At 46.9% G+C, this 16,829-nt stretch overlaps 1 protein-coding gene and 1 long non-coding RNA gene across 2 annotated transcripts; one reads left to right on the top strand and one right to left on the bottom strand.

Moving 5' to 3' along the window:
- Positions 1-314: 314 nt before the first annotated feature.
- Positions 315-1,391, bottom strand: LOC103629056 (uncharacterized). The gene is made up of 3 exons (XR_002263081.3): positions 1,217-1,391; positions 821-1,013; positions 315-679 (listed from the first exon to the last, which is right to left on the bottom strand). It is a non-coding gene; the product is annotated as an uncharacterized lncRNA (long non-coding RNA).
- A 514-nt stretch (positions 1,392-1,905) lies between these two features.
- LOC100277233 (uncharacterized) lies at positions 1,906-3,277 on the top strand. Its single transcript, NM_001150863.2, has 2 exons — positions 1,906-2,272; positions 2,518-3,277. The coding sequence occupies exons 1-2, from the start codon at positions 2,212-2,214 to the stop codon at positions 2,793-2,795; spliced, it is 339 nt and encodes a 112-aa protein (NP_001144335.1). The 5' UTR covers positions 1,906-2,211; the 3' UTR covers positions 2,796-3,277.
- Positions 3,278-16,829: the final 13,552 nt, after the last annotated feature.

The raw sequence follows: 16,829 nt of genomic DNA on the forward strand, positions 1-16,829 counted from the left end.
ATAATGTATGGACTTCTGTGGGCTATCATTATTGACTAATATGGATTATCTGGATATGTATGATATATATTTGCGTTTATGTAAATGTTGGATTAAGATAATATGTTCATGTGAAATATTTTTGTTGAGAATGTCAAAAACAAGGGAAATTCTGCTGAAATTTTGTGTAGATCGTACATCTATGGCATCTAGACTTTTCAGCGTTCTATCAGTATTATGCCGAAACAAGAGACCTCCCATTGTTTGAAGTGCCAATATTTGCCCATTGCATCAAACAAATACAAAATTAAAACATGCACATAAGTAAACTAAAGTACTAAAAGATGCAATACATAAAACCATAATATCGAGTGCACTAATTAAAGGATAGTAAAAAGTGCATTAGTACATAACATTGTTCGAGACTTAATCAATATAAAACTACCCAAACTACGAGACTACTGAGTGCAACGAGGCCACTTTCCCTTCTTGAAAGCATTGGGGTTCTCCTCCATTGCTGCTTCACACGGCGTGCACGCTCAAGCTTCTTCTGCTTCTCCTCCTTGTAAGCAGCAACACGCCTCTTTTCCACCTCTTCTGTTCGCTATTTCTCCGCCGCAAGCTCCTTCTGTTTCTTCTCCATCATCTCCTTGTCCTCTTCCTCCCACTTATTTAGCTTCTTCATTCACTCCTTGTCTTTCTGCGAGATCTTAGAGTCAATCCACTGCTCAAAATCACAGAGCGGTGGAGGAGTCTACAAAGCATGCAACTGGTAGGCGCCAAATAAATCATGCATCAATTCGTACGAAACTAGAGAAATGTTAGACTATAAAATTCTCACCATCAAGATAATGCGGCGTTGAGTAATCGTTGGCTGATAAATATAGTTAGCACACATCCAATACCTCTGCATGTACGTGTCCTCTTCATCGGACTTGACTACCTTGCACGGATCACCACAAAAACACATAGGCACTGGAACACCACTAGGCAGAGGCAGCGGGTCGAAGGCATTTTCGATCAACGGACCCTTCCTAAAATTCAAGTTGTTTCGTTCTAAGAACCGCATAAACATTAAACGCTACAATTCGATAATACAATATATACAATGGTTATCTTGGTTTAGAAGATTTACCACGCATAGGCATCCTAAGATTCGATAATAAGAAAATTAGAAATCCTTGACATATATTTCATACAAACCAAATCGATGACAAAAAAAGGAGTCAGAGGATACCTTGCCACAGAAGACCACTGGATCAAATACAAGTTTCAAAGGTCCAATTTGGTGATATTTGAGGATGGTAGTCGTAGAGAGAAAGAAGAAAACCGTGAAGAATGAGATAAAAAAGCAGCGTCTGCAAGGAAAGAATGGCCGCCGTTTATATTGCGAACCTCGACGCCAAGATCGACGGCGCCGAGGTCGGCGCCACTGGTCTCGACGCCGAGGTTGGCGTCCAGATCCATGGCGCCGACCTCGCTGTCACGTGTGCGCCACCTCATCGCACAGATCTGAGACCTCAGCGCCAAATTGACGCCGAGGCGTGTAACCTCGGCACCAATGATAACGGCGTCGAGGTGAGAATCTATTTTCTGAAATCAAACAAAAAAGGTGTATTTATAAAAAACTTTTGGAAAAAGGACCAAATCAAAAAAAAAAGACGGTAGGTGACATCGTTGTTACGTCTGTGCCACTGACACCGGGTCCAGCATAGCACTCACGGCCCGGAAACAAGAGTATTTTATTGGTAACTAGGAATGGAGGAGGAGATAAGGTGGACCCACCCGTGCCTGAACTGACTGAGAAAAACCTTGGGCACGATTAAAACTGTTCGCTGCGGCTGAACTGTAATCCATATGGACAAAATACTTTATAAAAAGCAGGAGCCGGTGGATTAAAAAACAGGCTGGATAACCGACCGAACCCACATCCTGCTTACTGCCCACAAGAAAGAAGCTAGGGAAACCCGGGGGATCGGAGGACTGAGGAGAGGCAGAAAACAGAAGGCCCGGCTGCGGCTGCGGCTGCGGCTGCCTTTGGTTTCGTCGTCGTCTCCGCCTGTTTTCCCCTCTTTCCATGGCAGGCTGATGCTCTTCAACACACACAGTCCACTGTCGCTCCTCAGTTATAAGTAGCTAGGGCATCTGGCTGCTGGAAAATCAAGCACGCATCCACCACACACACAGCTAGCTAGCAGATCGTTTCGAGTGAAGATCCAAAGAGGTAGAGAGATGGAAAGGATGAGTTCGTCGCTGCAGTACTGGGTGGAGGAGCACAAGCTCTCAACCATCGGTGAGTGACTCTAAATCGTCCAGTTAATTAACTACTGACACTGAACCCCATCGATTGCATCTCCACCATGTCCTCCCCTTTGGATCTTTTTTTTTTTTTTGCCTTTTGCGATCCCCGTTCCCCATCATCGTCTCGTCCTCAATATATGGTATAACCAGAGCACGTTCAGATCAGGTCGTGCAGCAGCTGTCAAATCTAGCTTAGATTCACAAATTAAACATGCTGTTGCTGTTGTGCTTGTGCAGGAGCCGTGTGGGCGACGGCGGTGGGCGCGTCGGTGGCGTACAGCCGGCGGCGGGCGCCGGCGCGGGCGACGGGCATGCGCCTCATCCACGCCAGGATGCACGCGCAGGCGCTCACGCTCGCCGTCCTCGGGGGAGCCGCGCTCGCGCACCACTACCACGGCAAGAGCACCAACGCCGGGAAGAGGCAGCAGCAGGAGGACCTGGACTACGGCTTCTACTCGCAGCTGCCGCCGGCCACCGACGCCGACGGCAACGAGAACGAGCGCTGGAGCTGGTAGAGCATGCTGCATCGGGACAAGAACAAGACAGCAGCGAGAAGAAAGAAAAAACAATAAATTAGTAGCAATAATTGGTGGGTGGTTTGGCATTTGGCAATGATGCGTGACGTGGCGCCTGCAGGCTTTCTTGGTCCTAATCCTAATCCTAATCCTAATCCCAATCCATCCAGCTAAGACGTCCACGCCCGTGGTTTTGTCCTGTTGATTTGCCACCGGAGACGACGATGCAGCGCTTGCTCTTTGATTTCCATGGCTTATTATCGATCAGCCTCCGATTCTTCTCCTGCACTACTACTACTTGTACCATTTCATCTATTGATTGAATGAATGGTCACGATGATGACGATAATTATGTTTTGTTTGTTTGCAAAAAAAAAACAGTGGATGTCATGTGGCGGTTCTGTGCTGTGTGTGTGTGACTACTGCCTTGCGTTATTTTAATTATTGTTGCACCAGCTTGAGGCATACTTTTCCACTTCCTTCTAATATTCTTTCTTTCTTTTTTATTTTTTGTAAAACTTCATTTTTTTTATTTTTCATTTCCCTTTCTGAGAGGAAGACCAGGGTGAGAGTAAGATAGATTTGAATGAAGTCCAAGGCCGTGGATGGCCCAGTGCGCAAGTACGCCAAACCGCCATTTCATCATGGCCCATAAACCCAGGAAGCAGCCCATGTATGTGTGGCCAATGATGGTATGCTGCGGGGGCTTACTTCCCTTCACCCTGCGTGCCTCGTTCTTGTTAAAAAAAAAAAGCGTCGTGACGTGGATAACATATTTCCACGTTAACAGCAAATCATGCACTCATATGTGTTGGTAAAGCTAAAACAAATTCGAAAGGGTGTGCATATAGATATGTGTTTATGTATATGACTAGAACTTGGCCTATGTTTTGATAATAGTTGGCTAGTAAACATGAACTGTATAATAAGGGCCAGTTCCAACCACCAGTTAGCCATATTAGCTCTTAGTAACTAAAAAAATAGCCCATATTTAGCCCTCTTATTTAGCATCCGAAACAGAACATAACTGCTATAACATCTCCAAGAGTATTTCTCAAACTCACTATCCAAATTATCATTTGGAGAGCACAATTTGAATAAGCATCGCTCTCTGGCTATATCTTTCCACCATACCCAACAACTTCCCTATATCTTGTGCGCACTATATAGTGGGTCTTGAATAAAAAAAACTTGATCCGCGGTGGCTAGACAGCTCCAGGTATTTCTCACTTGAGAAGATCTTCTCACGCAGATTAAGAAAACCTCTGAACCCCTGCACCACCCATATATTTTTTACCCCCAAAACAACCAGCCCAAGTGCACCACACTGGAGGCTCGAATCTAGGCCGCGGGGGTGCCGATAAGAATGCTAAACCATCCGGTCTAGCACCTCATAAATTCAAAATAGAGGATGACTATATGAAAATCTAATCAGAGAAGTTATGTTGGAGACTCACTAGAATTTTGTTCTTTTTTATTAGAAAGGATATAAAGAGGCTGCTGAAGTTGCTTTTAGCTCCCCAGATCTAAACACGCATGTATTTGATTACTAGTGCCACGAATATGTGGTATATGCAGCTGATTTTTTTTTTGAATGTCACCGGAGGGGAGATGATCCTCACCTGAATTGCATTACTTTTTTTTGTGGCCAAAACGCCTTTTTTAGTACAGCAGGGGGGCGGTAGGTTACATCGATGAGATTATGCTACGTTACACACAAAGCACGACACCAGGCAGCCACGATCCGGTAGTCCTCATGTCGTAGCCTGTATCTCCATAATTCAGCTTCAGAGCGGCACAGTAGCATGATTGTTGCAAGCGGTGATCTTTCCCCGCGGAACACCACAGCATTTCTGCGTTTTCCAAAGCTGCCAGCAACAGAGAAGGACAAACATGTTGTAGTGTTTCGCCGGGACAGTAGACGGTCGAAGCAGGCTCAGAAGAACGTTGCTGTGGTCCGGGGCAATCTGGACTCCCAGAGCACCCCAGAAACTGGAAGCAAAACCGCAGTGGAGGAAGATGTGCGCCGTGTCCTCGGGGGCTTGCCCACAGACCTCACACGTAGTATCTTGGACAACTTTTTTCCTGGACAGGTTAACGCGGCATTGGACGCGACCGTTGTTGACAAGCCAGCCAAAGAAATGTACCCGAGGGGGGCTTGGTTTCGCCAAACAAAGGCAGCCTCGGCACTGTGCACCCCCTCGCCATTGCGCATGACACGGTAAAGGCTCCCAGTACGTAGATTGCCTCCAACGCCAGCAATGGGACAGTGGCGCACGTCCGGCGCCTCGGACAGCAACACGTCGTCGAGAACCAACTGAGGTGCATCTCGCTCTTCTACAGCTTGCGGGGTCAGGCGTGGTACGAGGTGTGCTGCAAGGCCAGTTTCCAGGACTTCACGCACACTGACCTCAGTTTTCTTGGCGTGACTGAAGAGGGATGGGAACTTGGTAGACAGATCATCTTCCCCATGCCAAGCATCAAACCAGAAAGCTGTCGACCGGCCATCCTTGATCAAGCACGTAGTAATCGACCGGTAGAGAGGGAGCAGGGCGCGCAGGGTCGTCCAGTGATCACCAGACAGGTCACCGGTCAGCGTAGCTAAGCAGACGCGCCCCCTGACCCAGCCGGCCCAGGAAGAACCCATAGCAGTGAAGAGCCTGTGAAGCAACTTGAGGAGGAGGCAGGTGTTCCTTGTCATCAGATCGGTGACGCCCAGGCCCCCCTCTCCCTTATCTGAACAGACACCGTCCCAGGCTACCAGACATTTTGCACCTGAACAACTGTCCTTCCCAGACCACAAGAAGGAGCGGCGTTTGCTGTCCACTTTCTTCACGAAACCTGGTAGCAACTGCAGGGAGCTCATGATGTATACGAGCTGACTGTCCAGTACCGAGTTGATCAGCACCAGGCGGCCCATTGGGTTGAGGAGAGCGGCTTGCCAACCCGCTAAGTATTTGTCTGCTTTTGCCATGTAAGGAACAAAGGTTGAAAGTCTAGTCTTTGTTAGGGAGAGAGGGAGCCCTAGGTATGTCTGTGGAAAACCTTCACGCCTACAGCCGAGCAAAGATACACATTGTTGAACAGTTGGCTCATCCATGTGAATTGGAACCAGCACGCTTTTCTGGAAATTTATGCATAGACCGGTTGCCGAGCTGAAGATGTCCAGGAGCTTTTTCAAGACACACACATTGGTCGGGTCCCCTTCCATCACAATCATAGTATCATCCGCATATTGTAGCACAGCACAGGGTTCTGCAGGTGTAAGGGGGTGTTTGACACGGCCATCACGCTTTATGAGGGTTTGCAGGACGTCAGCGATCAGTAAGAATAGGTACAGGGACAGTGGATCGCCCTGACGGAGGCCCCTACTGCAGCTCTACCAAGGTCCGGGACAACCATTCATCAGCACCGAAGTCATTGATGTATTGAGAAGTTGATCTTGTTGTAGTTTTAGAGAAATAAGTGACATACTTCCATAATATTTAAATATATTAAATATACTAATTCCAAATAAAACAAGCATATAACTCAGATAAATGCCATATGTAATTATAACAGCAATGAACAGTAGCAATTCTAATACAAGAAAACATGAAACATAGCTACTCAAGTCCATTTGAGAATTAAACATGGCTTGCAGATGAAGAAGGCAGATTAAGCATATAAACATGATTGTTTATATTGAAATATTGCTCTCAAAATAGCGGGTTGCTGCACTGAACAGCCCTCCAACGCTAAGTGGTGATCAAAGATCCTCGACTAACGTGACAGTCCTATCTTACCAAATCAGGGTTTTAGATCAAATATTATAAGCCTAGAAATCAAGCATGAATATCAAAATCAAAACAGTGTGCACAGGAATTAAGGAATAATAATAAACTTAAATAATCAGCCTGCACAATAGTAAAAGATGACTAGGCACAAATAATATCAATGCTGAAAATTAACAACACACTAAAACCCAGACTGTCACGTTGTCTCACTACACCGCTATCATCATCGAGCTAATAAATCCGCCCACAAATTGTGCAATCACACCCAAGTAAATAATACTAGCAGATTGCACAAAATTACTCAATAAATAAATAGAGGCAACGGGTAACTCACAGCACGTAGATTGTCTACGTGGGAAGACCAGCTCAGCGAACACAAGGTTCTGTCCCAGAAAACCAATTCCGCCGCCCACGTTCGGACCTGCACGGCGGGAGGTTGACGGAGATACTAGAGCCGCTGCCGGAGCCGAGGGAGACGTCCACGGCACCAGCCCGAGAAGAGGAACACCGCGCAGCAGGGAGCCCAAGCACCAGGCCACGGCGGACAACAATCAGAACGGATGCACGGCACCACACAGGTGCTGTAGCAAATCAACAGATCACGAACGCAGCACCACTCCCTTCCTCTCTCAATCAGTACCAGCTAGAACCACCACCGGTTGACAGCGATGGAAACGAACCAGAGTAGAGAACAGAGGAGAAAGAGCAGAGAACCAGTCGCTGCTTCACCGTCTGCCAGGGGATGCTTTTAAGGAGACGAGAAGCGGGCGGACGCGCAGAGGGACGCGCAAGCCACGGTGAAAGGGAAATGTGCCCTTGGGCTATTTCTAAGTATTTTGGTGATTGAGTGCCAACACATGTGCTTAATTGTGATTTTATGTACATGGATGAACAAGGTGCAAATCATGAAGTAAAGGTATGTTTCTAAGCCTTAGTACATTGGTTTTGAGTACTAATATATTTGTCTAAGTGTTAGAAACAGAAAGAAGAAGAATAGAGAAGAGGAGAAGGGACTTGGCTGTGTGCTGCCAAGGCCTAGCTCGGTCTGGAGCACCGGACTGTCCGGTGTGCACCGGACAGTGTCCGGTGCACCAGGCTCACTCGACTCGAACTGGCCACTCTCGGGAAATTGGCCGACGGCGTACGGCTAAAATTCACCGGACTGTCCGGTGTGCACCGGACTGTCCGGTGAGCCAACGGTCGGCCGGGCCAACGGTCGACCGCGCAATCTGCGCGGGACACGTGGCGAAGCCAACGGTCGGAAGATGTCACCGGACTGTCCGGTGTGCACCGGACATGTCCGGTGCGCCAACTGCGCCAGATCTTCCAACGGTCGGCAACGGTCAGAAGCGCCCGTTATGGAAACAAATCGGGCACCGGACAGTGTCCGGTGTGCACCGGACTGTTCGGTGCCCCCATCGACAGAAGGCCAGGATAGCCTTCCGGAATTGCTCTCAATGGCTCCTAGCTGCCTTGGGGCTATAAAAGGAGCCCCTAGGCGCATGGAGGAGATACACAAGCAACTCTTGAGCATTCTTGATCATCCACACTTAGTCTTTGCGCATTCGTTTGTGATTCTAAGAGATTCGAGCTCCATTCTAGTGAGAACTCTGAGATAGTTTTGTGAGCTCGATTCTTGGCCGTGTGTGTGCGCTTTTGCTGTGGATTTGTGTGTGTTGCTTCCCTCCCTTACTCTGTGTTTCATTTGTGATCATATACTTGTAAGGGCAAGAGACTCCAAATTGTGGAGATTCCTTGCAAACGGGATAGTGAAAGGAACAACAAAACACCGTGGTATTCAAGTGGGTCTTTGGACCGCTTGAGAGGGGTTGATTGCAACCCTCGTCCGTTGGGACGCCACAACGTGGAGTAGGCAAGAGTTGGTCTTGGCCGAACCACGGGATAAATCCACTGTGTCACCTCTGTGCTTGATTTTCTTGTGGTACTGTGTTTTGTTGAGACTTCATCTTAGCCACTTGGCAATAATCGTGCTAACACTTAACAAGTTTTTGTGGCTTAAGTTTGAAGTTTTTACAGGATCACCTATTCACCCCCCCTCTAGGTGCTCTCAATTGGTATCAGAGCCGTTCTCTTCACAAAGGGACTAACCGCCCGAAGAGATGGATCCTAAGGGGAAGGGTATTGTGATCAATGACAAAGAGAAGGAATCCTTCGTCAACGAGCCGAAGGACGATAAGCCTACCGACTCCGGCTCGGGCCATAGACGGAAGGAAGGGAAGAAGAAGAAGACAAGGCGCATCAAGGAGATCGTCTACTACGACAGCGATGAATCTACTTCTTCCCAAAAGGACGAGGACCACAACGACTACGAGAGAAGGAAACCGGTTAATTCGAACTTTTCTTTTGATTACTCTCGTATTCCGCAAAGTTCACATTCTCATTTGCTCTCCATTCCACTCGGCAAGCCCCCACACTTTGATGGAGAGGACTACGGATTTTGGAGCCACAAAATGCGTAGTCACCTATTCTCTCTCCATCCTAGTATATGGGAGATTGTAGAGAGTGGAATGCACTTTGATAGTTCCGATAGTCTCATGTTCATTAATAAACAAATTCATAAGAATGCACAAGCTACTACTGTTCTTCTAGCTTCCTTGTGCAGGGATGAATACCATAAAGTGAGCGGCTTGGATAACGCCAAGCAAATCTGGGACACCCTCAAGATTTCTCATGAGGGGAACGACGTCACCTTGCTCACCAAGATGGAGTTGGTGGAGGGAGAGCTTGGATGGTTCGCAATGATAAGGGGCGAGGAGCCGACGCAAACCTACAACCGGCTCAAGACCCTTATCAACAAGATAAGGAGCTACGGAAGCACACGATGGACGGACCACGACGTCGTCCGCCTAATGCTCAGGTCATTTACCGTTCTTGATCCTCATTTGGTGAACAATATACGTGAAAATCCCAGGTACACCAAGATGTCGCCCGAAGAAGTTCTTGGGAAATTTGTAAGCGGGCGAATGATGATCAAGGAGGCAAGGTATGTGGACGACGCTTTGAATGGTCCGATCAACGAGCCGCAACCCCTTGCTCTCAAGGCAACACGAAGCAAGGAGGCGCTACCCAGCAAGGTGGCACAGATTGAGGCGGCCGGACTCAATGATGAAGAGATGGCTCTCATCATCAAGAGATTCAAGACGGCGCTAAATGGTCGAAAGGGGCAGCCAAGCAAGACCAAGACCAAGGGGAAGCGCTCATGCTTCAAATGCGGTAAGCTTGGTCATTTTATTGCTAACTGTCCCGATAATGAAAGTGACCAGGAAAAGGGGAACAAAAGAGAGAAGAACAAGCAATACAAGAAGGCAAAGGGCGAGGCGCATCTAGGAAAGGAGTGGGACTCGGATTGCTCCTCCTCCGACTCCGACAACGAAGGACTCGCCGCCACTGCCTTCAACAAATCGGCTCTCTTCCCCAACGAGCGTCTCACATGTCTTATGGCAAGGGAGAAGAAGGTGAGTACTCAAGACTCCACTTATGCTTCTTCTAGTGATAGTGAGTCTAGTGATGATGATGACATAGATTATTCATGCTTGTTCAAAGGCTTAGATAGATCTAAGATAGATAAAATCAATGAATTGATTAATGCATTGAATGAAAAGGATAGGCTTTTAGAAAAGCAAGAGGATTTATTGTATGATGAACATGATAAATTTGTAGAGGCACAAAAATCATATGCTTTAGAAGTAAAAAGAAATGAAATGCTTTCTTATGAACTATCTACTTGTCATGAAACCATTTCTACTTTACAAGGTGTTAACAATGATGTAAATGCTAAGTTAGAAGTGGCAAATAAATCTAAATCTTGTGTAGAACATGTTAAGATTTGCACTAGATGTAAGGATTTCGATGTTGATGCCTGTAGTGAACACCTAGTTTTAATTTCCAAATTAAATGAGGAATTGGCTAGTCTTAATGCCCAACTTAAGACTAGCAAGAATGAAGTTGATAAAATAAAATTTGCAAGGGATGCCTACACGGTTGGTAGACACCCCTCAATTAAGGATGGTCTTGGCTTCAAGAGAGAGGCCAAGAACTTAACAAGCCATAAGGCTCCCATCTTCGTCAAGGAGAAAGGGAAGGCCCCTATGGCTGGTAGTGCTAAAAGGAACCATGCTTTTATGTATAGTGATAGGAGAAATGCTAGAAATGCTTATAATGATTTTGATTCACATGTTTATGATTCTCATGCCATGTTTGCTTCTAGTTCTTCTTATAAGCATGATAGGAATATGTGTAGGAGAAATGTTGTACATATGCCTAGGAGAAATATTGCTCATGTGCCTAGAAAGAATGTTATTCATGCTCCTAGGAAAGTAGTGAATGAACCTTCTATAATTTATTATGCTTTAAACACTTCCTTTGCTATTTGTAGAAAGGATAGGAAAATAGTTGCTAGGAAGTTAGGGGCAAAATGCAAGGGAGACAGGACTTGCATTTGGGTCCCTAAGGACATTTGTGCTAACCTTGCAGGACCCAACATGAGTTGGGTACCTAAGACCCAAGCCTAAATTTGCCTTGCAGGTTTATGCATCCGGGGGTTCAAGCTGGATTATTGACAGCGGATGCACAAACCATATGACGGGGGAGAAGAAGATGTTCACCTCCTACGTCAAAAATAAGGATTCCCAAGATTCAATTATATTCGGTGATGGGAATCAAGGCAAGGTAAAAGGGCTAGGTAAAATTGCAATTTCTAATGAGCATTCTATATCAAATGTATTCTTAGTGGAGAGTCTTGGATATAATTTGCTATCTGTTAGTCAATTATGTCAAATGGGATATAATTGTTTATTTACAAATGTAGATGTGTCTGTCTTTAGAAGATGTGATGGTTCACTAGCTTTTAAGGGTGTACTAGACGGCAAACTTTATTTAGTTGATTTTGCAAAAGAAGAGGCCGGTCTAGATGCATGCTTAATGGCTAAGACTTGCATGGGCTGGCTATGGCATCGCCGCTTAGCACATGTGGGGATGAAGAACCTCCACAAGCTTCTAAAGGGAGAACATGTGATAGGTCTAACAAATGTACATTTCGAAAAAGATAGACCTTGTGCAGCTTGTCAGGCAGGTAAACAGGTGGGAGGAGCGCATCACAGCAAGAATGTGATGACCATGTCAAGACCCCTGGAGCTGCTGCATATGGACCTCTTCGGACCCGTCGCCTATCTAAGCATAGGAGGAAGTAAGTATGGTTTAGTTATCGTTGATGACTTTTCCCACTTCACTTGGGTGTTCTTTTTGCAGGATAAGTCTGAAACCCAAGGGACCCTCAAGCGCTTCCTCAGGAGAGCTCAAAATGAGTTTGAGCTCAAGGTAAAGAAGATAAGGAGCGACAACGGGTCCGAGTTCAAGAATCTTCAAGTGGAGGAGTTTCTTGAGGAGGAAGGGATCAAGCACGAGTTCTCCGCTCCCTACACACCACAGCAAAATGGTGTGGTAGAGAGGAAGAACAGGACGCTAATCGATATGGCGAGGACGATGCTTGGAGAGTTCAAGACCCCCGAATGCTTTTGGTCGGAAGCTGTGAACACGGCTTGCCACGCCATCAACAGGGTCTACCTTCATCGACTCCTCAAGAAAACGTCGTATGAGCTGCTAACCGGTAACAAACCCAATGTATCTTACTTTCGTGTTTTTGGGAGCAAGTGCTACATTCTAGTGAAGAAGGGTAGAAATTCTAAGTTTGCTCCCAAAGCTGTAGAAGGGTTTTTGTTAGGTTATGATTCAAATACAAAGGCGTATAGGGTCTTCAACAAATCATCGGGTTTGGTTGAAGTCTCTAGCGACGTTGTATTTGATGAGACTAATGGCTCTCCAAGAGAGCAAGTTGTTGATTGTGATGATGTAGATGAAGAAGATGTTCCGACGGCCGCCATACGAACCATGGCGATTGGAGAAGTGCGGCCACAGGAACAAGGTGAACGAGATCAACCTTCTTCCTCAACCACGGTGTATCCCCCAACTCAAGACGATGAACAGGTTCATCAAAAGGAGGCGTGTGATCAAGGGGGAGCACAAGATGATCACGTGATGGAGGAAGAAGCGCAACCGGCACCTCCAACCCAAGTTCGAGCGATGATTCAAAGGGATCATCCCGTCGACCAAATTCTGGGTGACATAAGCAAGGGAGTAACTACTCGGTCTCGACTAGTTAATTTTTGTGAACATTACTCTTTTGTCTCCTCTATTGAGCCTTTCAGGGTAGAGGAGGCCTTGCTAGATCCGGATTGGGTGTTGGCCATGCAGGAGGAACTTAACAACTTCAAGCGCAATGAAGTTTGGACGCTGGTGCCTCGTCCCAAGCAAAATGTTGTGGGAACCAAGTGGGTGTTCCGCAACAAACAAGACGAGCACGGAGTGGTGACGAGGAACAAGGCTCGACTTGTGGCAAAAGGTTATGCCCAAGTCGCAGGTTTGGACTTTGAGGAGACTTTTGCTCCTGTGGCTAGGCTAGAATCAATTCGTATCTTGCTAGCATATGCCGCTCACCATTCTTTCAGGTTGTACCAAATGGATGTGAAGAGCGCTTTCCTCAACGGGCCAATAAAAGAGGAGGTGTACGTGGAGCAACCCCCTGGCTTCGAGGATGAACGGTACCCCGACCACGTGTCAGGGTGATGACGCAGAAATTCAAAATGTCGATGATGGGCGAGTTGACCTACTTCCTTGGGTTCCAAGTGAAGCAACTCAAGGACGGCACCTTCATCTCCCAAACAAAGTACACGCAAGACTTGCTGAAGCGGTTTGGGATGAAGGACGCCAAGCCCGCAAAGACTCCGATGGGGACCGACGGACACACCGACCTCAACAAAGGAGGTAAGTCCGTTGATCAAAAGGCATACCGGTCAATGATAGGGTCATTACTTTACTTATGTGCTAGTAGACCGGATATTATGCTTAGCGTATGCATGTGTGCTAGGTTTCAATCCGATCCTAAGGAGTGTCACTTAGTGGCTGTGAAGCGAATCCTTAGATATTTAGTTGCTACGCCTTGCTTCGGGATCTGGTATCCAAAGGGGTCTAACTTTGACTTGATTGGGTACTCAGATTCCGACTATGCTGGATGTAAGGTCGATAGGAAGAGTACATCGGGGACGTGCCAATTCTTAGGAAGGTCCCTGGTGTCATGGAACTCCAAGAAACAAACCTCCGTTGCCCTATCCACCGCTGAGGCCGAGTACGTTGCCGCAGGACAATGTTGTGCGCAACTACTTTGGATGAGGCAAACCCTCAGGGACTTTGGCTACAATCTGAGCAAAGTCCCACTCCTATGTGATAATGAGAGTGCTATCCGAATAGCGGAAAATCCTGTTGAGCACAGCCGCACAAAGCACATTGACATCCGGCATCACTTTTTGAGAGACCACCAGCAAAAGGGAGATATCGAAGTGTTTTATGTTAGCACCGAGAACCAGCTAGCCGATATCTTTACCAAGCCTTTAGATGAGAAGACCTTTTGCAGGCTGCGTAGTGAACTCAATATCTTAGATTCGCGGAACTTGGATTGAAATGTAGCATACATGTGTTTATGCCTTTGATCACGTCCATTCTGAATTTTGTTGCTTATTATGGTGCTCAAGTTGTACGAACACTCCCTGGACCTCACAAGTCCGTTGCAAAGTGATGCACATGTTTAGGGGGAGATGTGTTACAACTTGACCCTTTGAGACTAACCATATGCTTGAGTTTGCTTGTTTTAGTCTCAAAGGAGAATTGAAAGGGAAAAGGTGGACTTGGACCATGAAAGACTTCCACTGCACTCCGATGAGAGGGTAACTTATTCCAAGTCCATCTCATGTACTCTTATTGCCATTTGCTCTTAATTGAAGATTTTGGTGAGGCAATGGGGTTAAAGGGCCAAGATTGATCCCGTTTTGGTGATTGATGCCAAAGGGGGAGAAAATAAAGGCCAAAGCAATAAATGGATCAGCTACCACTTGAGAAATTTGAAAATAGTAGAGTAGAGCTTTTGATGTTGCAAAACTCTTTTATTGTCTCTTTTGGTTTCCTGTGGGGAGAAGTAGTAATTATGGGAAAAAGGGGGAGTTTTTGAAATCTTTGATCAATCTCTTTTGGAATGACTCTCTTTATGCTTCAACATGTGTGTTTAACTTAGAGATAGAGATTTGAGTTTGATTTGCAAAAACAAACCAAGTGGTGGCAAAGGATGATCCATATATGCCAAAATTGATTCAAAATAACTTTAAGTTTTATTTGAAGTGAGTTTGCACTTGTTCTAGTTGCTTTATGTTGTGTTGGCATAAATCACCAAAAAGGGGGAGATTGAAAGGGAAATGTGCCCTTGGGCTATTTCTAAGTATTTTGGTGATTGAGTGCCAACACATGTGCTTAATTGTGATTTTATGTACATGGATGAACAAGGTGCAAATCATGAAGTAAAGGTATGTTTCTAAGCCTTAGTACATTGGTTTTGAGTACTAATATATTTGTCTAAGTGTTAGAAACAGAAAGAAGAAGAATAGAGAAGAGGAGAAGGGACTTGGCTGTGTGCTGCCAAGGCCTAGCTCGGTCTGGAGCACCGGACTGTCCGGTGTGCACCGGACAGTGTCCGGTGCGCCAGGCTCACTCGACTCGAACTGGCCGCTCTCGGGAAATTGGCCGACGGCGTACGGCTAAAATTCACCGGACTGTCCGGTGTGCACCGGACTGTCCGGTGAGCCAACGGTCGGCCGGGCCAACGGTCGACCGCGCAATCTGCGCGGGACACGTGGCAAAGCCAACGGTCGGAAGATGTCACCGGACTGTCCGGTGTGCACCGGACATGTCCGGTGCGCCAACTGCGCCAGATCTTCCAACGGTCGGCAACGGTCAGAAGCGCCCGTTATGGAAACAAATCGGGCACCGGACAGTGTCCGGTGTGCACCGGACTGTCCGGTGCCCCCGTCGACAGAAGGCCAGGATAGCCTTCCGGAATTGCTCTCAACGGCTCCTAGCTGCCTTGGGGCTATAAAAGGAGCCCCTAGGCGCATGGAGGAGATACACAAGCAACTCTTGAGCATTCTTGATCATCCACACTTAGTCTTTGCGCATTCGTTTGTGATTCTAAGAGATTCGAGCTACGTTCTAGTGAGAACTCTGAGATAGTTTTGTGAGCTCGATTCTTGGCCGTGTGTGTGCGCTTTTGCTGTGGATTTGTGTGTGTTGCTTCCCTCCCTTACTCTGTGTTTCATTTGTGATCATATACTTGTAAGGGCAAGAGACTCCAAATTGTGGAGATTCCTTGCAAACGGGATAGTGAAAGGAACAACAAAACACCGTGGTATTCAAGTGGGTCTTTGGACCGCTTGAGAGGGGTTGATTGCAACCCTCGTCCGTTGGGACGCCACAACGTGGAGTAGGCAAGAGTTGGTCTTGGCCGAACCACGGGATAAATCCACTGTGTCACCTCTGTGCTTGATTTTCTTGTGGTACTGTGTTTTGTTGAGACTTCATCTTAGCCACTTGGCAATAATCGTGCTAACACTTAACAAGTTTTTGTGGCTTAAGTTTGAAGTTTTTACAGGATCACCTATTCACCCCCCCCCCTCTAGGTGCTCTCACACGGCCGCCCATCCGCTCAAACCGGAGTTGCAGTTGAGCTCCGCCGCCGCCGCCGCTCGATGCCCCCTGCGCTCCGCTCTATCTGCGTTGGCGAGCGTGCCCTTCGCGCAAGCGCTAAGCGTCGTTCGATTCTGCGCGAGCACGCCCTCGTAGCATCAGCCGCTCGCCCAGAGCCGGCCGCTGGGCTGCTCGGCCGCTGGGCCTTGAGCGGCCCAGTTGGCTGGCCTCTCCTTTTTTTTAATGTGAAAATAAAAGGGAAAATCCCTCCAATGAATAGCAATCCCCACCATTTTCACTCTTATTTTCTGATCAATGTCATTGAGCTCCCGTACTGTTTATATACTACTTTTCGGCAGAGGTACTTGTTAGGTTTGAACCAAAGCCTATCCCAGTGTGTTCCAACCCTGCACGAGTAAGCGGAGGACTACGCCTTGATCCACAAACCCTAGTGTGAGAGTCTTCGCACAAAAGGCACATAGTACTAGGCAGATAATCTGCTTCTCTTACGGGGCAGGGCGTCACGGTCATGCCCTTTGGTATCTATTCATGAGCTCACTAGAGAGAAAACCCCATTCTCTCCCGGACTGCGACCCCACAGTCAGCTCATATAGGTGAAATCATTAAGGAAATTCTGTAGGACAATTTCCCTTCTTATAGCATTGACTTTATTAAG

Source organism: Zea mays, chromosome 6 (assembly GCF_902167145.1).
Source record: "Zea mays cultivar B73 chromosome 6, Zm-B73-REFERENCE-NAM-5.0, whole genome shotgun sequence".
Lineage (NCBI taxonomy): Eukaryota > Viridiplantae > Streptophyta > Magnoliopsida > Poales > Poaceae > Zea > Zea mays.